The 25,515-nt window shown below is 41.1% G+C and overlaps 1 protein-coding gene across 1 annotated transcript in view; it reads left to right on the forward strand.

The window, feature by feature from the left end:
• Nucleotides 1-25,238, forward strand: part of LOC140458933 (uncharacterized) — a 206,287-nt gene extending 181,049 nt beyond the window's left edge. Inside the window, exons 6-7 of the mRNA XM_072553670.1 lie at nt 14,246-14,375; nt 24,357-25,238. Coding sequence (XP_072409771.1) covers nt 14,302-14,375; nt 24,357-25,080 — 798 coding nt within the window. The 5' untranslated portion in view covers nt 14,246-14,301 and the 3' untranslated portion in view covers nt 25,081-25,238. The remainder of the gene's footprint in view (nt 1-14,245; nt 14,376-24,356) is intronic.
• Nucleotides 25,239-25,515: the final 277 nt, after the last annotated feature.

The raw sequence follows: 25,515 nt of genomic DNA on the forward strand, positions 1-25,515 counted from the left end.
AGACCCATTCCTGCATCTGCTTTATAAAGGGGTAGATGATGAGTTCCTGCTGGGCAGGCCTTTTCCTGTAACCAAGGAAACTTATCCTCAATGAGCTCCATGTGGAGATGAATTAGTGATTCCCCATGAGCCTTGTAGGGGTAAACAGACTACTATAAGTTCATTGCAGTCCTGAACTCTGGATTCTTAGTAGCAAAAAACAGGAATGTGGATTATGATCTGAATGGTAATAGGTTGGGATAGGAGGGGGTGGAGGAGACATAGGTCCTCACACGCCAGTCACTGGAGGTAAACGTGCAGGTGCAGCAGGCATAAGAGAAGACAAATGGTATTTTGGTCTTCATAGCAAGAGGATTTGAGTACAAGAGCAGGGGTACCTTTGGTGCGATTGAACAGGGCCTTGGTGAAACCACAACTGGTCTATTGTGTGCAGTTTTGGTCTCCTTATCTGAGGAAGGATAGTGTGGCTACAGAGAGAGAGTGTAGCAAAGGTTTACCAGGTTAATTCTTGGAATGGCAGTTTGGTAAACATTTGTTGCGCTCCCTCCATTGTCACAACATCCTTCCTCAGACAATGAGACTAAAACCACATACAATACTTCAAATGTGGAGAGACTTATTCAGTTGGGACTATATTCACTGGAGTTTAGAATGACAAGGGATCTCATAGAAACATACAAAATTCTAACAAAACTACGCAGAGTAAATACAGGAAGGATGTTCTTGATAACCAAAAAGTCCAGAACCAGGAGTCACAGTCTAAGGATTAGAGGTAGGCCATTTCAGACAGAGGCAAAGAATATTTGTTTGTTTGTTTCTTTTCATTATGTTTATTGATGTTGGCTGGAGTCATCTTTCCAGGGCTGTGAAACTGATTCCAAAAAAATCTTGGTCTGATCTTGCATTATAGAACTGCAGTACAGAGAGCTGGTGGGTTATGAATTGTCACCAGTTTTGGTTTATTATGCATATATGTGTGTGTATGTTATTTTATATATATCTTGTGGCATATTAACTATGGTGGAAATAATGTAATAATGCAAGTACAGAAGGCAAATGATCTATTGGTCTTCATAGTGAAATGATTGGAGTACAGGAGCAGGGATGTCTCCCTGCAATTGTACATGGTCTTGGTGAACCCACATTTGAAGTATTGTATGTGGTTTTAGTCTCATTGTCTGAGGAAGGATGTTGTGGCAATGGAGGGAGCGCAACAAATGTTTACCAAACTGACTCTTGTGATGGCAGGACTGATTTATTGAAGAATGATTGAATCAGTTAGAATTATATTTACTGGAGTTTAGAAGAATGAGGGATGATCTCATAGAAACCTATAAAATTATAACAGGACTAGACAGGGTGGGTAAATGCAGAAAGATTGTTTCCCTGACCAGGGAGTCCAGAACCAGGGGTCATAGTAAGGATATGGGGTAAGCCATTTAGGACTGTGATGATGAGCAATCTCTTCACCCAGTGAGTGGTGAGCCCAGGGAATTCTCTACCACACAAAGGAGTGGAGGCCAAAAACATTGAATGTTCTTAAAAAGGAGTCAGATATAGTTCTCAGGGCTAAGGGGATCAAAGGAGAAAGGAGGCACAGAGCACTGAGTTGAATGATGAAACATTGAGAGAAGGAGCAGGCTTGAAGGCTTACTCCTGCCCCTTATTTTCTACACTTCCCTCACATTAGAACCTCTAATCATGACCTCTCAGTATTTTTGACCCCCATCAAGGCTCTAGCTCGGAGATCAGCACCATGTTGCTGTGATGGTAACTTCCAAAAAGAATTTGAATTCCCAGTTATTATTTGAAGAGACCAGGCAGCGGGATTATGTGGTTTAGAGGAAAAAATATTTTTACTGACAAAAGAAATGAACAAACACAATTAATTTAATACTAAACCTCGTAAGCACTTATACTTCAAAACCAAAATTTCAAAAAGAACTCTCTCGATTGTACATTTACTTTGAGCCAAGAATTCTTGTGTTTTTAGCTTCATGGTTTCTTGAGATTATTCAATTCTTCTGGAACCAAATAATCATTGCCACAGCTTCCAGAACTTCCCTCTCATTCTCCTTATTTTCCCAGTTAACTTCTGTTACATTTTGGAGGTTTGTGGCCAGTTATCTAACATAAACATTTAGCCATTCATAACGAATTTTCAGAATGTTTACTAAATTAGTGAAGAAGCAGCAGTTTGGACAAATGCATTAGTGACTTAGACAAGTAACGTTTATGGCCCATGACAATGGAGGAGGGCTCACTGATACAGAGGATGAACAGGCTGTGGGCATGGAGTGTGTCAATCTCATTGTAGTTTTGAGGACAGCATTACGCTCTCTAGTCATAGTGTTGGAGAACTCTTCCCCAACCTCCTCTGGTCCACCTTCCATCTAAAGGTTCAATTTCAATCATGTTGGGAACTGTTTTTTTTTCTTTTCCTAAACCTTCTTTTGATAATAGGATACGTATGATGCCAGATAATTATTTGTTGTCAGCCTGTGGAACATAGAGGCCTTGGTGGCACTTATTGTCAGGTTCCTTTTGACATTCTTAATGAGAAATGGTTTTTTATGGGGAAAGGAAATAATTATATTACATGAGATCTCCTGGTACCCAGGAAATACCAGAAAATTCAACTTTAGAAGGCCCCAAATTTCCAATGCTTCTGTGGTGAGGAGGTTCTTAGGTATTCTCCCACTAACATTTGGTTAGTTGAATCCTCCAGCCCCACTACAACACACCATGAAAATGGATTTCCCCAGCCTGAGCATGGCCCCCATTCAGATTCTTGCATAATGGTTTGAATAAAGCTGGTATGGAGGACTGTAAAATGAGTGCTAACAGGGGATCGGACATAGGCCTCTGTATGAACCAGCTACATTGAGGGAACAACTTGTCATGGATATCACTTATTGTAACCTGAAGAAAACTGTGGGATAATGGTTAAGTGCCATGTTGACTGACTGTCAAAAAATATTCAATTCCTTGCTGCAATGCTTAGGTTGTAATTGTAGGGGGGCACGTGCTCAGTAACCACCTCCTTGCTGAAGTGAAGGAGTCTCATACATTACAACTTCAAAAGGTCTGTGTCGGAGAAAGCTCCCTGGATACCAACTATGGATAAAGCCGTCTACACAATGCTTTCCCTGACATGTACCTGCTCGTGCCATACCCCTTTTACTGGTCATTCCTTTAGTATGTCCTGTGATCAGTATTTACCATGAGCCAGTTGACTTGTTAAAGATTAAAGTGGATGTTGGGTGTCTCACCTACTAGTTAGAGGATGGTGGGAGACCCAAAGCTATTTTATGAGGAAGGCTGCACAAGTTAAGCATCTTTCAGGAACTTAACTAGCCAGCTTTGGACACTCTTCAGTATTTATCCCAGGATATAGAAATTCTATGTTCCTGAGAACCGTCAGTCAATCAGAGGTTGGTAGCTCTCCATTGCCATTTCCACTGGGAATAGTGGCTTTTGCTGGTAGCACTTCATCAGGAATTGTTATTGGACTCCTACTCCCAAGCACATGCAAATGAAGGAGGGATGAGAGCTAAGTGGAAAGAGAGCAGGGAATTAGAGCCAATGGCAGGGATGCCTTTGAGTGACCATCTTCCCTTTGCCAGGTTCTTCAGTTCCATGACCATGTTCCTGATATTGAGTTCCTCAAGCTTGGTTTGAATGTGAGAGGTTGACACAGAGCCCCTTCCCAACTCCGGCTTAATGGTGTTTAAAACCAAATCACCTGTCCTCCAGTAGTTTCACTTTGAGTGGGAGAGGAAAGAATTACATCAGCATGAAGTGTAGGCAAGCCTCCCCTTTTCCCTGGAGATCATCCTCATCTCCTGATGAAGATGAGCATCAATGGAAGGATGCACTGCATTGGAGGGGGTTCAGGAGAGATTCACAAGAATGATCCTTGCCTCGAAGGTCCTGAGGATTCTGGATCTGTACTGGATGGAGTTTAGAAGGATGGGAGGGGATCTTACAGAAAATTACAGAATACTGAGAGACCTGGATAGCGTGGAGGTGGAGAAGATGTTTGGACTAGTAGGATAAACTGGGACCCAAGGGCATATCCTTGGAGTGAAGGGATGACCCTTTAGAACAGACATGAGGAGCAATATCTTCAATCTGTGGAACACATTGCCGTAGAGGGCTATGGTGGCCAGGTTATTGAGTGTATTTAAGACTAGGATAGCGAGGTTCTTGATTAGTAAGGGGATCAGGGGTTATGGGGAGAAGGTGGGAGAATGGGGTTGAGGAGTATATTAGCATGGTCAAATGGCAAAGCAGGTTCATGAGCAAAGTGGTCTAATTTGCTCCAATATTTAATGGGCTTATGGTCTAAGACTAGAGTCCACTGTCAGACTCTTTTCATTAATTTCACAAGAGGCATGCACTTTCCATTTAAAGCCTCCCCACAATTACACTTTGGTCCTTTCTGCTCTCAGCATCTGATTTCACACGGTAGCACTCTCCCTTGTATGAGATATTCACTAAGTTTCACCTTTTCTGAAAATTACACCCAAAGAAAATGAGGTGAGGGTTGTTGGGGGATATCTGCTGACATCATTAATTCCACTGGGTTAGGGCAGCTTAATCTGAAAATTAGTGACCTCTCCAAAAAAGTCAATTAGGACATTTCAAGACTAGGACCCTCTCTAAAAATGATCTTTGATTATCACTTGTACCCGTGCACTTTATCAGGCACTTGATTACATCAAGTTACATCATGATGTCTGTCATTTGCTATCGCCCAATCTCTCTTTGCCTTTCTAACTCTTGTGCCTCTCTACTTCCTCTAGGACCTTAACAATATCTGTAACACATAGAAGAGGACACCTCAGGGGAGGAGAATCTACCTGATTGGGCGTCTTTACATATTGCATCATTCCCAATCACAAACATTTGGTCATGGTTTTGAGAGAGTCACTTAGACTGCACATGGTGATATATATTGTACTTGTGAGAAGCATCAGGCACTGCTGGCAGAGAAAGTCAAAGTAACAGCTCACAGGAGTCAAGATCCTCCCCAAGGTTTACTTAAGAGGATAACTTTGCAGTCTTGAGGGATCCAGAAATGAGCAAAAACAATCATCTTGCCTTGAACAGTTGTAAAATCCATTGGAAGACCTGTCAAAGAATTTTAACACAATGGTTGAAAGTTTGGGGGAATCCCTTTCTAGCCTGTATCGTGTCATATTGCATGATAACAGCATTCTGCTGTCTATCGAAAGAATATGGCCAGGTACAGGAGGTCTGTAGTTAGGTCCCCAGAGCAGTAATCGGCTCAGAGTCTTTTCAGCTTTGTTGGGAGTTCAAATGTCTACTTTGTCGATTCTGGGCTCAGAACTGTTCTTAGCTTTGGAGAGACAGATGTCCCATCTTGGAGAGACTGGTGAAAGTAATAAACAGGGTGCCATTTATCTTCTGATGGCTGATCTCTTGCAGAAATGAAAATGATAGTGGCATGGAGGGCGCTACTCTGTCTTTCAGAAGATGTACACATTGCTATTCTCTCGGCTGGACCCACAAGGTACCAAAAAGTCACCTGCACCAGGCTGTCATAGTGGCAGCTATACTGTGCAATCAAGCCTTCCGAGGATACAGAGCTCAGGAATTGTTGGACGTGAGCATTTGAATGGTCCCCACATGAGGGACAGCAGCCCGGCAAAAGGAGCAAAATTAAGGATCGTAACAACCATGGCAGCAGATGACAGCTGCATGGATCAGCTGTTGAAGAACTATCTCTTGATACAGTACTCTTCATGATACAGTCAAGGAATTATTTGTTTCAGACGTTGTTGCACATGAACTTTTATTCATGGTATATTGTGTTTTCAAAGCATTTCATTTTTGTACATAGATCTCAGAAAGCAATTGATAGTGGCCTTCTCTTCATGGTGTTATAGTTTTGTCTGCATCTAGGCCAAGATGGGCGGCACGGTGGCACAGTGGTTAGCACTGCTGCCTCACAGCGCCAGAGACCCGGGTTCAATTCCCGCCTCAGGCGACTGACTGTGTGGAGTTTGCACATTCTCCCCGTGTCTGCGTGGGTTTCCTCCGGGTGCTCCGGTTTCCTCCCACACTCCAAAGATGTGCAGGTCAGGTGAATTGGCCATGCTAAATTGCCCGTAGTGTTAGGTAAGGGGTAGATGTAGATGTAGGGGTATGGGTGGGTTACGCTTCGGCGGGGCGGTGTGGACTTGTTGGGCCGAAGGGCCTGTTTCCACACTGTAAGTAATCTAATCTAATCTAAAAAAAAAGATCAGTGTGACTATAAAGACTGCACTTCTTCCACCACCTCGTCCAGCACAGACACTTGTTAAGGATAGCAGATAATGCTCTTCCATACCAAATATACCAAACCACCTTAACTTCTCCTTTTGTAACATGGGATACAATATTATTATATAATATTATCCAAATGGAAACAAAATTGGCTTTATGGTAGAAGACAGAGACTGGTGTTGGAGGGTTGTTTGTCGGGACTGGAGGTCTGTGACCAGCAATGTTCCACAGGGTTTGGTGCTGGGTCCACTTTTGTTTGTCATTCGTATAAATGACTTGAATGAGAATATAGGAGGCGTAGTTAGTAAGTTTATGAATGACACCAAAATGGGTGGTATGTTGGCAATGAAGAAGATTGTCTAAGATTACAAAGAGATCTTACTCAATTGGGTCAATGGGCCGAGGAGTCACTGATAGAGTTTGATTTGGATAAATGTGAGGTATTGCATTTTGGTAAAATAAACAAGGGCAGGACTTATACAGTGAATGGTAGGGTCCTGGTAGTGTTGTAGAACAGAGAGACATAGAGGTTCAAGTACATAATTCTTAAAATTTTCTTCATATATAGACAAGGTAGTTAAGAAGGCATTTAGCACACTTGCCTTCATTGCTGAGATCTTTGAATTGGGATGCTATGTTGAGGTTGTAGAGGAAGTTGTACAGTACTGTGTACAGTTCTAATTGCACTGCTATAGGAAGGGTACTGTTAAATTGGAGAGGCTTCAGAAAAGATTTGCCAGGACATTATCAGGAATGGAGGGTTTGTGCTTTAAGAATAGGCTGGGACATTTTTCACTGGAGATTAGGAGGTAGAAGGCTGATCTTATAGAAGCTTATAAAATCATGAGGGGCATAGATAAGGTGAATGGTAAAGGTATTTTCCCTGAGGTGGGGGAGTTCAAAACTAGGGGTATTTTTGAGGTGAGAAGAATGAGATTTAAAAAGGACATGAAAGGCAGCATTTTTACACAGAGGGTGGTTCATGTGTGGAATGAACTGCCAGAGGAAGTGTTGGATGCAGGTACAGTTATAACATTTCAAAACTGGATAAGAACACAAATAGGCAACATTTGGAGGGATATGGGCCAAACATAGGTAGGTTGGATTAGTTTAGTTTGCGAACATAGACAGCATGGGCTGGTTTGACCAAAGGGTCACTTTCCATGCTGTATGACGCTGTGATTCTATGATTCTAATATTAACTCAATGGCTTTTTAGGTGAAGGGAGCACCATCACATGCAAGTTTCACTCTGAATCACACACCTTCCTGACTTGGAACTTTATCACTGTTAATTTATTGTAATTGAGTAAAAATCTTGTAACACCCTTGTTTGTAGCACTTTGGATATGCCTACAGCACACAGAGTTCAGTGATTCAAGAGATGGATCACCAGCTCCACTCCCTTAAGAGCAAATATGAATGGGTATCAAATGTTGACCTTGCCAGCAACCATCACATGCCACGATCAACTAAGTAGGAAGCAAGCTCAGGCCATTGCTCCAGCCTTAGGTATTTCTAATACCTGTATTTCCAAATGCAGCATTTGGAAGATATAGGAAGTACAGAGGTCCCTTCAAAGTTGTGCTGCACCTTTTCTGCTACTGCCCTTAGTCTTCCTATTCCCCAGTACATTATGAGAGTTCTGTGTTCTTATTTACACTAGGGAAGCTTGGATGATACAAAGAGGTTCCCCACATTTATGGTTCATTGTGCTCATACGTTAAAGTCATTTACCTGTCACTTATAGTCAAAGATATTCTTGAATTTGAAATGTGATAAAGTTAAGGTTCTGGGAACATGGCATAACAATTGTATAAAATCTGGAACTAAGGGCAACAATGTAACCACTAATTATTGTCATAATGATGACCGGTTCACTAATGCCGTTTAGGGAGGGAAATCAGTCATCCTTACCTGGGCTGATTTGCATGTGACTCCAGACCCACAGTAATGCGGCTGACTCAACTGCACTCTAGGCAATTCGGGATGGGCAATAAACTGCTGGTGACATCACATCTCATGAACAAATGAAAACAAATGTGAAAATTGGTTTGTGTAGCAGTAGAAAATAAATTAGCCACAAATAAATTCACGCTTATTTGCACTTCAATTACTTCAATTTTAAACTCTAAATTTTCCAGATTCTGTGTAACAACATTCATGCTGATCCATTAATGAAATTCTAGAGACTTGGTGCAAAAGTGAATAGAGTTATTTTACAAACACTTAACAAATATTTATTTACACCACCTGATACATTAGGAGGATCATTGCCTCAATAAGAATTCTTTCAGTTCTGTGGATACCACAACTATACTCTGCACAGAATCTGATGGCAAATTCCTGCACTTCTGCTTTCTGTAGAATATTAAACTGACTAAAAAATCATTGTGATTACATTGATCCCAGTTAGTTACCTTTTAAAAAAGCCAATAATTTTACTTTTACATATTATCTGTAGCATTGTTATGTGAGATGACATAAGTCACCCGCATTTTTAAAAAAACTAATGGTATATTGCAAGTCAAGATGGATCGGAACAGGGGAACTGTTACAAAATTTCCAAATCCTACAATTTCAAAATGAATTGATGTTAAGCCCAATGACAACTTACGCATTGCATATAACTGTTGCACAGTGACACCACTGACAGATAGTGAATCCCAAATTTTTCCACAACTGTGATGGCTCTGAAGTTGATGGGATAAGATTGGGTTATCTCAGGAGGTGCTGTTAGACATATACTGAATTGCATCCCACATCAAAACTACAAGTCACATTTTACATTCAGTTACTTCTTTTTTAGTGGATTTACCAATGAAATTCACATATAGAACATCAATGTAGGTTTGCATTTTACTTTTGCCTGACACCACAGCAGTTTAAATATTCACTCATTATACTTGCAGGTTTTTAGCCAGGTTCCTTGGTAACCTAATCTGTGTCTCTCAAAAGTAGCCATGAGAAAGTGATTGAGCGAATTCGCTCCACTCCTCCCTACATAAAATTCTGGGTGTGAATGCATCAGTGTCAAGTCTCAGGTTCCCCAATATGCTGCAACTCCTCTTGTTTCTCTGCCAGTATCATTTTGCTAGCTGAAAATCTGCATCTGTGGACGGGGATGGGATTGAAACTGAATATCTTTCAAAGGGATGTAAAGTATGTAAGTAAGTTAGCTCGCTGAGCTGGAAGATTTGATTTCAGATGTTTCGCCACCATACCAGGTCACTCTCATCAGAGTGAGAGTCTCCGGTAAAGCGCTGCTGGTATGTCACACCTCTGTATTTGTAAGTCTTGGTTTCTTAAGGTAGGTGATGTCCTTTCCAATTTTTTTTAAGAGAAGGTAGATAGGATCTAAATCAATGTGTTTGTATGTGAAGTACATGTGAACAAAATTACTACAAACAGCAAACAGAACAAATTTACAATGGAAAACATAAATCATTTTGTTACTTCAATTACACCTTTTATTCACTAATAATTCAGTGAAAGGATGGTTGTGTTAATTGCCAATTACAATGATTGGTGCATATTAATAGACTTGACACACTATACCCCCCACCCCCCACCATCTCATACCTCATGCTGCATCTCAATGGAGAACTGATTGGGTTTGTTAAGCTTGTGAAAGCTTGACAATAGTAATCTTCAGTGTTACTTTCAAAGCAGGTCTTCCAAACCAGTGATAAGCAACAAAATTTTGTAAAGTATTTTGCATTGCGCATACGAAACACACAGCCTAATATTCACTCTGACACACCAGATGTTTCGAAGACATCTTTAGGAAGTTTTACACCAGAGTAGACTGGGAGTGTTTGTTTAGACTGGACCAACCTGGATGGAAATGGTGTGATAAGAGGTCTTTAAATTGGACAACTTACTCAGCTTCCTGCTCAATTCCTGACTACTCCCCTTTTGAATAGATTAGATTAGATTCCCTACAGTGCGGAAACAGGCCCTTCGGCCCAATAAGTCCACACTGACCCTCTGAAGAGTAACCCACCCAGACCCATTTTCCCTCTGACAAATGCACCTAACACTATGGGCAATTTAACATGGCCAATTCACCTGACCCGCACATCTTTGGACCTTATAGTATTTGGCACCTTCCCTCTCCTTTTCAAAATTGTGTTATTTCCTTCAAATCCTTTAATAAAAAGTTGAATTATTCGAATTCTTTAAATTGAAACTACATTTAAAGAGACACGGCTTCTGTTATGTTGTTTAAATTGTATTTAACTGATTCATTCAATTTTATTTTGAGCAAATTCCTTCTCATCCTTCTCAATTATTTTCATTGTGTTCAACATATAATTGACCGCGCCATCCTTCATTAACACTTCTCCTCCATCGTACCACCCTTACTGGGTTCCTCTTGAAAGGTGAAAGTGGGTACTGCAGATGCTGGAGGTTAGAGTCAAGATTAGAGTGATGCTGGAAAAGCACAGCAGGTCAGGCAGCATCCGAGGAGCAGGAAAATCGACGTTTTGGACAAAGGTTCCATTCCTGCTTAAATGAACACAACCAGAAATCCTACAGCAAAGTGTTCACCTTCCTCCTTTCTCCCACACTATCACCTCCAGGATCATTAAAGATGTGCCTTTCTTATCATCCTTTCTTCTCAATAAACATTTTCTTCTTTGTGATATCATCCCTACTATTGGGTATGAGTGACTATTGGGTAGAGTCATAGAGTCATAGAGATGTGCAGCACAGAAACAGACCCTTCGGTCCAACATGTCCATGCCGACCAGATATCCCAATCCAATCTAGCCCCAGCCGGGCCAGCATCCGGCCCATATCCCTGCAAAACCTTCCTATTCATATACCTACCCCTCTAGATGCCTTTTAACTGTTACAATTGCACCAGTCTCCACCACTTCCTCTGGCAGCCCATTCCTAGACATATGACCCTCTGCGTGAAAAAGTTGCCCCTTAGGTCTCTTTTATACCTTTCCCCTCTCACCCTAAACCTATGTTGTCTAGTTCTGGACACCCCCATCTCAGGGAAAAGACCTTGTCTATTTACCCTATCCATGCCCCTCATGATTTAGTAAATCTCTATAAGGGCACCCCTCAACCTTCAATGCTCTAGGGAAAAGAATGGGGAATCTTCTGACCAGGAATTCTCTTCACCCACCACATTCCTTCTTAAACTTCTCCCTTTTTGGAATATATACAGAATCCAGCACAAACTGGTGAGGAAGCTCAGGACTCAGCACATCTCCTGTTAGGGAGAAAGGAAAGGCTCGTAGGTATAAGGAATTCGGAATGACTAGAGAAACTGAGGTTTCGATTAAGAAAAAGAAGAAAGCATATGTCAGGAGAGATCAAATGAATCCTTAGAAGAGTTTGGATCCTTAGAAGAGTATAAAGGCAGTAGGAATATACTTAAGAGGAAAATCACGCAGGCATAAAGGAGACATGAGATAGCTTTGCCAAATAAGGTTAAGGAGAATCCAAAGGGTTATTATAAAGACATTAAGGGTAAAAGGTAACTAGGGAGCAAATAGGGCCCCTCAAAGATCAGCAAGGCAGCCTATATGTGGAGCCACAGGAGATGGGGAAGATACTGAACAAGTATTTTGCATTAATGTTTACTATGGAAGAGGAGATGGAAGATAGAGAATGTGGGGAAATAGATGGTGACACCTTGAAAAATATCCATATTACAGAGGAAGAAGTGCTGGATGTCTTGAAACACATAAAAGTGGATAAATCACCAGGACCTGATTAGGTGTACCCTAGAATAATGAAGCTAGGGAAGTGATTACTGGGCCCCTTGCTGAGATATTTGTATCATCGATAGTCACAGGTGAGGTGTCAGAAGACTAAATGTTGGCTAATGTGGTGCCACAATTGAAGAAAGGGGGTAAGGACAAGTTAGGGAACTATAGACCAGTGAGCCTGACCTTGGTGGTGGGCAAGTTGTTGGAGGAAATCCTGAAGAATAGGATTTACATGTATTTGGAAAGGCAAGGTCTGATTACGGATAGTCAGCATGGCTCTGTGTGTGGGAAATCATGTCTCATGAACTTTTTCGAGTTTTTTGAAGAAGTAACAAAGAGGATTGATGAGGGCAGAGCATTAGACATGAGCCCTATGGACTTCAGTAAGCGTTTGACAAGGTTCCCCATGGGAGACTGGTTAGCAAGCTTAGATCTCATGGGATACAGGGAGAACTAGCCATTTGGATACAGAACTGACTCGAAGGTAGAAGACAAAGGGTGGTGGTGGAGGGATGTTTTTCAGACTAGAGGCCTGTGACCATAGGTGTGCCACAAGGAATGGTGCTGGGTCCACTGCTTTTTGTCATTTATATAAATTATTTGGATGTGAACATAGGAGGTATAGTTAGTAAGTTTGTAGATGACACCAAAATGGGAGGTGGAGTAGACAGCAAAGAAAGTTACCTCAGAGTACAATGGGATCTTGATCAGATAGGCCAATGGACTGAGGAGGGCAGATGGAGGTTAATTTAGGTAAATCTGAGGTGCTGCATTTTGTAAAGCAAATCAGAACAGAATTTATACACTTAATAGTAAGGTCCTGTGGAGTGTTGCTGAACAAAGAGATCTTGGAGTGCAGGTTCATAGCTCCTTGAAAGTGGAGTTGCAGCTAGAAAGGATAGTGAAGAAGGCATTTAGTATGCTTTCCTTTATTGGTCAGAGTATTGAGTACAGGAGTTGGGAGGTCATGTTGCGGCTATACAGGACATTTGTTAGGCTACTTTTGGAATATTGTGAGCAATTATAGTCTCCTTCCTATTGGAAGGATGTTGTGAAACTTGAAAAGGTTCAGAAAAGATTTACAAGGATGTTTTCAGGGTCAGGGAGTTGAACTTTAGGGAGAGACTAAACAAACTGGGGCTGCTTTCCCTGGAGCGTCGGAGATTGAGGGGTGACCTTATAGAGTTTTATAAAATCATGAGGAACATGAATAGGATAAATAGACAACATGTTTTCCCTGGGGTGGGGAAGTCCAGAACTAGGAGGCATAGGTTTAGGGTGAGAGGGGAAAGATATAAAAGAGACTTAAGCGGCAACTTTTTCACACAGAGGGTGGTGTGTGTGTGGAATGAGCTGTCAGAGTCAGTAGTGGGGGTTGGTACAATAGCAGTATTTAAAAGGCATCTGTTTGGGTATATGAATAGGAAGGGTTTAGAGGGATATGGGCCAGGTGCTGACAAATGGGACTAGATTAGGTTAGGATATCTGGTCAGCATGGACAAGTTGGACCGAATGGTCTGTTTCTGTGCTGTACATCTCTATGACTCTGTGACTCTAACTTGAATCTTTAGTTGGATTCCTGTCTGACGTATCATGTGGTGAAACAGAAAGACATTTCTGGCCCCACTTACATCACCATCAAGTATTCAGACATTCCTTTTCTTAAACAGCTTCGCTCCACTTCCAACTCGTCCAATTCTCTCCTGCACCAATCTTGTCTTGTATGAAAACTCACAGGACTATCACTCCTCACTTCCTGACTACATTGACTTGCTAACCTCTGGTGCATTCCAACTAAGTTCCTTGCTGACAGCCACAGGTCCCTATATGGCCTCACAAACCCTCCTCACCCCAACCCTGACAAGTTTACTTGATTGGTGAGAAAGGCTTCACTCACTTTAGTTCTGTTCTTTACACTTCACCTTCTTCTACTTTTCAAATGTCTTTTTAATACCTAGCTCTTCAATCTAGCTCCTGTTCTCTCTCACTACTTTTTCTCCCCCCTTGGTTTTACTTACGTTTTTAGTCATTTGTGCTGTGAGACCCTTTGATGTTAAAGAGTCTATATGAGTGCAAGTCATGGTTAGACATTTAAGCATTTAGATATGGCTAATAAAATTGGGGTTGTCAAACTATATTGGAGACATTATGCATTTTTTTGCTTTCTGTTCACCATTTTCGGGTCAGACAGTCCTACTACCTAGATTTTACTTTCTTCAGAGACTTTAACAAGATCTGGAAATCCTAGTTTGGGAGTCAAGTCGCAGATAGTTTTGATGGCTGTTGCCGGTGGTGCAGTTATGGTTGTTGTGAGCATAATCTGTGGAATTGTCTTCTTCTGCCTTAGAAGGTAAGTGACCGACCTGTTTTGTCAATAGAATAACAAGCTTAAGAATTTGTCTGTGTAAGTGCTGATGTGACAATTACTTTGCAAGTACACCACAGCGTTGGGAACTGGTAATTAAAATAACAAAATGGCATACATTAATAGGTTTAGGTTTGTTGATAATCTCGCCCAACTTCAGCAAAATTTACCTTTGGGACCAGTATATACAATGTGGCTTTGTTTCAGAGTACAATTCTTCTCATCTAACAATATTATATCATCCCAAACTTAGAGGAATATTTTTGCCACTAAGACTTGATTATCGCACCAACGGTACTCAAGCAGATGTTGCAGTCTCTGATGGAGTGCGCCATTGAGAATTTCAGTAGTCAATAGAGAAAACAAAGCTTTGCATTGCACAGCCAAAATAGTGGAATATAAATTCGGGGAAGATATGTTTAAATTGCTTCATGCCCTGACGAGTCAGATCATGAGTGCTGGATTAAATTCAAATCATAAGAATGTAGATTTCATGAAGTGATAATAACATGCAAATCCAAATTATAAAGGATCATGGCAGGACAATCGTATCAAAGGTTCATACTGTTTCAATGGAAATTTAGGACTAAAATCAAGAAACTCTGCTTCACATAAAGTGTGATCAACATATCGGTAGCATAAAGCTTTCTGAGAGACAGCTGAGCATCCTCAAGACAGACAAGGGAACAAGCAGGCACCAGATCCCAAATTGACATCCATTTGCATTTCTTTGGAACTTAGTGGTTACACTGATTTCTAGAAACAAGGCCCCACCAGAGCATGACTCTGCACCTGCAGCAAGTTGACCTAGGCTATTGACTTGGAGGTGCAAATGTACATAAGTCGAGTTCAGAGTAAGTGATAAATACACAGTTTCCAGGGACACAGTCTGCCCTGGATTCACTCAGGACCTCAGCAATTTCATTGTTGCCTAGTAATTTTCTAAGGCAAGAGAATGCCCAGCATTAAATAACAAAGCTTGGCATGAATAAAGGAGATGCCTATTTCGGCAATATCAGACCAGTATTATCTGGCTACCCCTCTCAAATAACTTTCCATATGACTGTATGTATGCCCAGAAAAGCACCCCAGAAATATCCTTGGCATCTCGATAAGTCAGGGTAATTGACCCAACCAAAGAAAGCCACTTTCATCCCCAGAGGAAGCTGATAACACATCCTCTTCCTTTTGGAGAAGGAATTACCAGCTCCTTTGTATTGAATATTGAGGTGGAGACCTGCTGTTCACTCAATCAGCATGATTCATCTGTCAAGAAGTGCCTTTCACACTGGGACTTGCTTCAGTTTGAATCCATTCTTTTATAAGTTGTACTTTATAAGTTAACCCATAAACATAAATTATCATGAGGTGTTCTCTTTTTTAAGATTTATAGAAGTTACACTTATGGGGAAGAACATAACAATGGACGATAAATATAAGGCAGGCCATAAATATAAAATAGTAAATCCAGTTATGAATATTGGAGAGACTTTTTCTACAGAGTTGTTAAATATGGAAGTCCTACCCTAAGGAGTAGCTGCATCACATAGCATAGGTACATTTTAAGAGAAACTGGACAAACACATGAGAGTGAAAAGAATTGGAGTGTGTTGATGCAGAGAAGAGGAAAGAGTGTGGAGCATAAACACAGGCATAGACCAGTTGGAATGAATGGCCAGCTACTATGCTGTAAATTTTAGGCAATTTTATGCAAAATAACCAACCTGCAGTTCTGTGTGTTCGTGATGTATGCACCATGTGAGTTTATCTGTTTAGAAAGCTTCTGATATTGGAAAACTTAAAGGAGGCTGCACGCCAATGATTTTTATTGAGGGTTACAACTGTCCAGGGTGGGAGTAGGGTTGGGGGTGTTGTGTACTGTTAATGTCACTCAGACATATTCCAGAGCTCCAAGTTAATATTCTGGGCATGGGTTCAAATCCCACCATGGCATGTGGTAAAATTTGAACTCAATATAAAAAAGGAATAAAACGCTAGCCAAATGGCAACCTTGTAACCACAGCTATAAAAACCCATTTGCTTCACTAGTGTCTTTTAGGGAAGGAAATCTGTTGTCCTCAATTTGTTTGGCCTAAATGTGACTCCAGATCCACAGCAATGTGTTTGTCTCTTAACAGCCCTTTGGGCAATTAGGGATGGGTAATAAATGCTGGTTTAGCCAGGGATGCCCTCAACCCATGAATGAACATTTTCTAAAAACTTGAATGTTTGCTTGTCTGGGATACCAGTATACATGGAGGCAAGGGGAGAGCTCTAAGATAGCTTCAGGACTTCCTGTAGGCCCGGAATCAATGTAAAGTGTATTGACAAGAGACCATTTATGGTTAAATCTGCCTGGTACATGATGTGGAGGTGCCAGTGTTAGACTGCGGTGGACACAGGTAAAAAATCATAAAACACCAAGTTACAGTCCAACAGGTTTATTTGGAAGTACAAACTTTAGGAGAGCAGCTCATTTGTCAGATAGCTCGTGGGGCAGGATCATATGTATCCTATAACCTAGTGTTGTGTGATTTTTAACTTTACCTGATATATGTCACTTGTTCACTGTTGAGTCACTTCACTCCACAGTATTCTTACGGCCTGACATCTTGTCTATAGCTACCTTGTACACTGTGCTGGATCTCACTGCTAATCTTCCTGGCTGTGTTGCACCACTCTCCTTTAAAAGATGCTCAGCATGACTTAGAATCATAGAGTTTTATACAGCACAGAAATAAACCCTCGGTCCAACTAATTTAGTTATCTTAAATTAATCTAATCCCATTTGCCAGCATTTGGCTCATATCCCTCTAAACCCTTCTGATTCATATACGCATCCAGATGCCTTTCAAATGTTGTAATTGTACCAGCCTCCACCACTTCCTCTGGCAGCTCATTCCATATACGCACCACCATCTGTGTGAAAAAGTTGTCCTTTATGTCTGTTTTAAATCTTTCTCCTCTCACCCTAAACCTTTGCCCCCTAGTTTTGGACTCCCTTACCTTGGGAAAAAGACCTTGGCCTAACCATGTCCCTTTGAACTTCACTGTCTAATATATGGTAAATAGACAAGGTCTTGTCCCTGGGTTGGGGGAGTCCAGAACGAGAGGAGGTAGGTTTAGGGGGAGACGTGAAAGATTTAAAAGGCACCTAAGAAGCAACTTTTTCACGCAGAAGTTGGGTGTATGGAATGAACTGCCAGAGGAAGTGGTGGAGGCTGGTACAGTTACAACATTTAAAAAGCATCTGGATGGGTATATGAATAAGAATCGTTTAGAGGGATATGGGCCAAAAGCTGGCAAATGGGACTAGATTTATTTAGGATATCTTGTCAGCATGGGCAAACATACCAAAGGGTATGTTTCTGTGCTGTATATGTCTATGACTCTACATGGGGAAGGAGGGCAGGTCAAAGGGTTCCCCATCTTCAACAAGTGATGAAGAGGCTTCTTGTCATTTGTTTGCTACTTTCACTGCCCCCTCTTCTTACTATCATTCAGATATCGACCACTTCTGTTTACATTCCTGCAGTGTTATGCTATTTATGTTCTGTTGCATCTACATCACATTTGCAGCAGCATTCATTTATGTAATAAGGAAAGCCACAGGCAATTCTTCCTCCCTTTCCCTTACTTATTCCCCACCTCAGTGCAAGCTTACAGCAGCAGGTGCCAACCAGAGCATGTGTCTCAAATATGGAATTATTAAATCTGATCCTCAAAGTTCCTGCAGGCAAGGTGGATACTGAATGGTGCAATGCCAAACAGGCTGCATCAATCTCACTGCTGCATCAAAGCAAAACTCCTCCTGTGATTTGAGAGGCAGCAGACTCCAGTATTAGGACTGAACAAAAAAAAACTGAAAGGTAAGTGCAGGTGGATGAAGCCTTTGCATCCCATTGATTGCTCTCATATAATTGATTGCAAATGCTTAAAACCAATTTTTACATGATTGTAAATGCTTGATTTATCATTGTCTTTTAATTATTGAACTCAAGCCTACGTCCTAGTAGTGTATCACCATCTGCTACTTCTGCTGGAAGCAATCAAATTGACAACACAAGGGTGTTGATGCACATAAATAACAGCGGTCAATTTTACATGTTCTCTTCAAGGGAAAAAACATTGGAGATGAACTATGGACAGACGTTTTAAGCCATGGATAAAACTCTTTTGTTCAATTATGGATTTCAGTATTGTGTGCTTCTTTGCTTTCTGGGACAGCAAAGAATGAAAAGATTTGAAGTTATAATGTTTGCCTTACAGAAGAAGTTTGAATCATCTTTTTCATAAGGGAATGTATTGAACCCTGTTTTACCATGGGAACGAGGCAGCAGATATTCATTCCTATTGATTTGAAGTACTCAAAGCAACCTCTTTATATTTAAATTACCCTTTTTTCTACCCTACCACTCCTGCTACCACCACCACCCATCCCCCATCCCCGCATTCCCCAAGTTTGTAGCTAACCTGTTCACTAAAGCACATGCTGTTCTTTGTGTCCACTGTTGCTAAGGAGAAAATAATGAGACATACATTGGATGAAGTATTCTAGTCAACTGCATCTAATTAAAACAAGTCTTCCAATATTTGGACAAACATTTTGCAACCCAAATTCCCTCTGGCAGGAAACCCCAGGAAGTGGTGTGGGTGGTAATGATATCCAGCCCAATTTTATTTTCATGTCCACCCTTGCAACTGAAGTTAAATTGTGGCAATCTGTGTTTTTCTGTAAACAGAGCATTTGGGGCTAGAAAGGCGTTCATCCAAATTTTCTGATGATATACAGATCAAAAGCATTAAATACAATGGAGGTTGAAGTGTAATAGTGTAAGGAGTTGTTAAGAAATTAACTGAATGGAAAAGATTATTATTACCAATGGATTTTAACATCAGCAAATGAGAGACCATGATCTCGGAACTTAAAATAAAAATATGATATTTTGTAAATGGTGAAAATCCAGCAAATAAGGACCACTCATAGATCATTAAAATGTCATGAACAAGTGCGGAAAATAAAAAATGCTAATGTAATGCTGGTGTTAATATGTTGAGGACCTAAGGCTTGTTTTCAATAATGAAAAGACAATGATGTAAGAGCCATGCTTCAGCTATAGAGAAATCCAGATTGTGGAGTACTGCCAACAGTTCTGAATAGCTCAAATTATGAAAGAAATATTGACCATGAACGAAGTGTAACATAGATTTATCAGAAAGCTACATGAGCTCCAAACATTAAATTCTGATTATTATAAACAAGATTGTACTCCCTACAATTTAAAAGGCTAAAGCATTATTCAACCAAAGTTTTCAGGGTAGTAAAGTAAAAAGATAGGGTTGGTGGAGATAAAGCTATTTCTGCTGGATGGGGAGTCTAGGATTAGGAGAAAGAAACAGTTAACATTTCACGTCCGATATAATACTTCTTCAAAACAGACTCTGCTAAAGAAGAGCCACACTGGCCCAGGAATTCACTGCTGTCTGCCGTACCCTTCTCATGCTCCAAGTCATCCAAGTAGTGCGCCAGAGAAGTCCTGGATTTTAAAGCCCTCTGTTTCCACCAATCCCACAAAAATCTAAAACCACTTCATTAGCAGTTAAACCTGTATATCCGTAATTTCCCCAATCTCCAGTACCATTTCTAACCTATTCCCTTTTCCTAACAACTTATTGACCTCAAAATAGCTATCCCCCTCCCAAATATCACTAAAATACGTTTAAAGCTTTCACCCCCTTGCAGATTCTGTCTTGTAGTATTCCTTTAACACTCCACTCAGCTATTCACTATAGTCCTACAAAGAAGATTGCATCACTGGAACAGAAGGTTATAAAGAACATGGACAGGCTAACTGAGAAAGCAAAGCAAATGCAGTTAGTAGGTTTAGTTTAGGATTGTTATGTTCTTTCATGTGATGTGGGCATCACTGACCAGACCACCATCTAAGTACCCTCTAATTGCCCTTGAGAACAGTTAAGGTCAACCATACTATTATGGATCTGGGGTCTCATGTCATCCAAACCAAGGAACATGGCAGATTTCCTTCTTTAAAAACACCTTCTGCCCCAAATGGGTTTTTGCAACAATTGACAATAGTCACTGTTCATGTTTGATTTCAAATTTAATTAAATAAATTTAAGTTATCTCTACTGCTATAGTGAGATTTGAACCTACATCTCTAGACTAGTAGCCAGGGTATTGAAATAACAAGCTTAAAAATGTGTTGCTGGAAAAGTGCAGCAGGTCAGGCAGCATCAAAGGAGAAGGAGAACCGACGTTTCGGGCATAAGCCCTTCTTCAGTCCTCACTTTCTGCTATTGAAATAACAAGTTCAGTGACATTGCCATGAGAACTTCAAAATGAAAAAGTGATTCATCAAATTGCACATATAAGAATGTTTATAAATAGATAACCTTGCATCCCGTTCACATCTACGTCAATCATTTGTGAGATGACATACTTCAGATGTCACATTCAAATATCACTCATGATGTGTAATATACTCACCACTTTGATTTGTTTGACTCATATATTTGTGCAATCATTGAAAATAAAATCACAGCAAGAGTGGTCAGCCTCATAAACTAGCAAAAACAGATAAATAATGGGGCAGCATGGTGGCTTAGTGGTGAGCACTGCTGCCTCACAGCACCAGTGTCCTAGGTTCAATTCCAGCCTCAGGTGACTATCTGTATGGAGTTTGCACATTCTCCCAGTGTCTGGGTGGGTTTCCTCCAGGTGCTCCAGTTTCCTCCCACAGTCCAAATATGTGCAGGTCAGGTGAATTGGCCATGCTAAATTGCCCATAGTGTTAGGTGCATTAGTCAGAAGGAAATGGGACTGGGTGGGTTATTCTTCGGAGGGTCGGTGTGGACTTGTTGGGCCAAAGGGCCTGTTTCCACACAGTAGGGAATCAAATCTAATCTAAACTTCCATCTAAAAGTAGAGAAAAAAAGAGTGCACTACCATTCATAAACCCAATACTTCTTAATTTATAGGTTACAAGTTAAAGTAGTTTTTCCAGTTATAATATGGTCAATTAAATATCTTGGGTGGAATCTTATAGAAGCCTGAGCAACATGGGCAATGGCTGACCATAACATCCGGAGCATCTTGCTGCACTTGCTGAGTGGTGAGGTGAATTTCTTGCTAGGCAATGGTGAGTTGCCTTTTAATGGGCTGTAATGATTGTAACGAGGTCAGCTGGGTGGACCTTATTGAATATGAGTTCCCTGAATCTTGTTTAATCAGGGAACCCTGGCTGACTGTTAAGAACAGAAGTATCAGACATTCTGTTCCCTCTGAGAGCTGGCTCTGAATGAGCTGGATCAGTGTTAAGGACTCTTCACATGTCATTAATGGGTGACCTGGTGACAAGATACCAGCCTCTGCAGAGTTATCTTAGGGGGATTATTACTTTTTAAATGCCTTTAACATCCCACCTTGCCTCACTAATATTCAGCTTCCTATGTTACCAAACTTGTCGAGTAAGCGGGATGTTGAGAATTCTCAACATGGAGGTCACCGCAACTTCAGCTCACCACTGCTGCATGGAGCACCCATGTTGTATTGCTCCACACAGAAACTCAGGGCACAATTCACAGGCATCATTCACTCTCCCTCCTCATCTGCAGACATTGGTATCCAACATTTACCAACACCTCATGATCATCATGGCACCTCTCCAATCCACTTACAGGATGCTGAAGAACCACAAATGTGCTTTGCAGGTTGCAATGGCAACCAGCTTTGAAAAGCTGCAGCACGGACACTTTATGTGCAAGCACAAGTACTCAGCTGATGGATTGGAGCAGGCTGCACCCCAGGGCTACTTAATTGCTCTGTTAACACCTACCTGCATGATCACAGCATCCATCCCTTGGTTTGCCATACCTGTTAGCATTTTGGCCCTTCAGTCAGAGCCAAAGGCTGTCAGCATTGCTGTATTGACATGTTCTTTTGTGTAGTTACACAGAGAGGCTGCTTGACATTGCTCATCAGTAGGGACCTATCTGCAGGGGAGTGGCAGAGGCAACTTTATGTAAGGCACAATGAAATGTGAATAAAAAGCAGTAAGAAAACAGAAACTTTCTAAACCTGGCACTGTCCAAAGAAGCCCTCTTGTTGGTAAAATATTACCACACTCAGATCAATAGTGGGTCAAACACAGATAAAAGCTTTTGGGAAAAGTCAAGTTCTCAAATGGGTGCTCAGAGTTCTCATTGAATAAAGCTTGGGCTGGTTAATTTATACAATTTTATGAATCTACAAGTTATGCGTACATTTCACAAGAAACTGCCTTTGTTCCTGATCGCTGTGATCAGCAGATGTTCCAGCTCGATGGGCTTTGTCCTCCTTGATTTGATTTGTACCCAGGTATTAATCACTGTATTCACAAGCTCTTCCGCAAGTGCCTCCTTGCCCTTTGTCCTCCTTGATTCGATTTCTGTTACAAGTCTGATACTCATTTTGTGACTCACTAACATTATTATAGATAACTATGGAGTCTTCCTGAGGTATTACCATGTGTTAATTACATTGTTACAAGATCTTAAATATCAACTCTTTCCTCTCCACCTTCAAGCCCCAATCGGGGTCCACAGCAAGGCAAGTAGTTGTGACCAGTGTTGTGAATTCTCAGTAAGCTTTTAAAGTCAAAATCTCCCAATGTTGACAATGACCTATCAGTAACTTAATTTACAGAAACCACTCTGGGTATTTCCACAAAACTTGAAATAAATCTATTTTTGCACTATCCTTCAAAACCTCCAAGAAATAAACATAGAAGGTTTCCATAATCATGTTTGTAACAAAATAAATCAAACTTATCTTCACTTGTCTCTTGTGAGCTTGAAACATCATCTTAAAAATGTTTTCATGAAGCATCTTCTTTGAGAAGCCTGACCACTGAGTTTTGAAGCTCCCCAGAGCAATCAATCTATTTTCATAAAAGAAGTGCAAACATTTCACAAACTACACTTCTCAATATATCTCAGTGTGATTGTAAGAAAGATTACAATGAGATTAAAATTCCATGTATTCACAGATGTCACATATCTTCTGAAGCTGGTGAGCCTCCCAATATTTCTGAGTCAAGGAGGAGCTTTTACAGTTGACAGAAAGACCAGCCATTCACAGAACATGCTGGGACTTGCTACTTATTAATCTGTCATTCAGGTGCTTGGGCAGGAGCTAGTGGGATTTAGAAGGTAGATAGCATCTAGCTATCTGAGGTAACCTTCTCTGCTCTCCACTACACCTCTAATTTTGGTGTCATCAGCAAACCTACTAACTATACCTCCTGTGTTCACATCCAAATCATTTATATAAATGATGAAAAGTAGTGGACTCAGCACCAATCCTTGTGGCACACCTCTGGTCACCAGTCTCCAGTCTGAAAAACAACCCTCTACTACCACCCTCTGTCTTCTATCTTTGAGCCAGTTCTGTATCCAAATGGCTAGTTCTCCCTGTATTCCATGAGATCTAACCTTGTTCACCAGTCTCCCATAGGAAACCTTGTCGAACGCCTTACTGAAGTCCATATAGATCACATGTACAGCTCTGCCCTCATCAATCCTCTTTGTTACTTCTTCAAAAAACTCAATCAAGTTTGTGAGACATAATGAGAGATGCACCAAAGGCTCAGTGGGGAAAGCCCACCATCTAAGGTCTCTCTGCCAAAAGCACAATGGGGGTCCATTCCCTGTGTGTCAAATGCATGTAAATAGCACTTTGCATAATTAAGAAATGCCTTTGAGTTTGTTGTAACTATAAAGTCAAACCCCAATGTTTGTTTGTTATCAAGATGCAAAGAATATACAGAAATGAAGTGCTTTAGAGACTGTGTATGTACATTGAAAATTTTTTATGAATAAAATATATCTTTGCAAAAAAAACTAAAACGAGTTATTTGGGTGACTATAACTGTACAGCTTTTTAAAAATCCTCTTCTTCTGTTGCAGGAGATCTAAGCAGAGTGTGAAGAAAAAAGTACCCCCTCCACGACCTCCACTACCCGCCCAATACAGCAGCAGGAAACTCGTGAAGAAACGCGTGAAGAAGCAGGAATCACATCGGGCAGCATCCCCGTCCAGTCGCCAAAACCTCCCACCCCGGCCACCGTCTCCCTCGCCGTCCCGACCTCTCTCGCCACGGAGGAGACCAACACGGCCTCTCGGTCCACCGCCACCTCGGCCAAACGCGGCTTCTCAAATATTGCGTTCGAAATCAATTCCACACCCTAATACAGCTCCGCCACCCTGTCCCATTCGGTCTGCACCCACACTGCGTACACTTACTCCTAGGCCTACACTTACACCTGGGCCTACATTTACACCTGGACCTACATTTACACCTGGACCTACATTTACACCTGGACCTACATTCACTCCTGGGCCTACATTTACTCCTAGGCCTACATTTACTCCTGGGCCTACATTTACTCCTGGGCCTACATTCACTCCTGGGCCTACATTTACTCCTAGGCCTACACTTACTCCTAGGCCTACACTTACTCCTGCACCTACACTTACTCCTGGGCCTACATTTACTCCTCGGCCTACATTTACTCCTGGGCCTGTGATGACATCGGCAAGAGAGTTGCCCCACATGAATAAATCTGGTGCAGAAGAGGCATGCAGCCAAGGCTGCAATATGGGGAAGGCTGACAATATGGGGAAGAGCTAACTTCAGCCTTGACGCTCCATGTGTATGCAATGGTTGTAAGTTTAAGCAAAGCAAAGAATCTGACCGACTCAAACCAGTTTCTTTCCATGTATAAGATAATCCTATTGAACTGTAATCAAAGAACATTGACTGAATAAAACAGCATTGTTGTAAAATAATTCACATCGCAATCTACAATCAATATAAAACATTTGAAATAAAACCTGTAAGTGTTGATAGGTATTTCTAGTCTGTGTTTGATGTTTTAGTGCCCTGTTCACAGGACATAACTAGCCCGGACTTTCTGATGGCTAGATTTCTGTAGCGTAAATGGGATTTGTGCAGAGGGACCCTGTGGAATTCCCAATGTAGCACACTGAGGGGATTACCCAGGAAATTGAACATTGTGCTGGGAAATTCCCTTACTCTTGGAATCCTCCAAAGGTATGCAGTAAA

Source organism: Chiloscyllium punctatum, chromosome 3 (genome assembly GCF_047496795.1).
Source record: "Chiloscyllium punctatum isolate Juve2018m chromosome 3, sChiPun1.3, whole genome shotgun sequence".
NCBI lineage: Eukaryota > Metazoa > Chordata > Chondrichthyes > Orectolobiformes > Hemiscylliidae > Chiloscyllium > Chiloscyllium punctatum.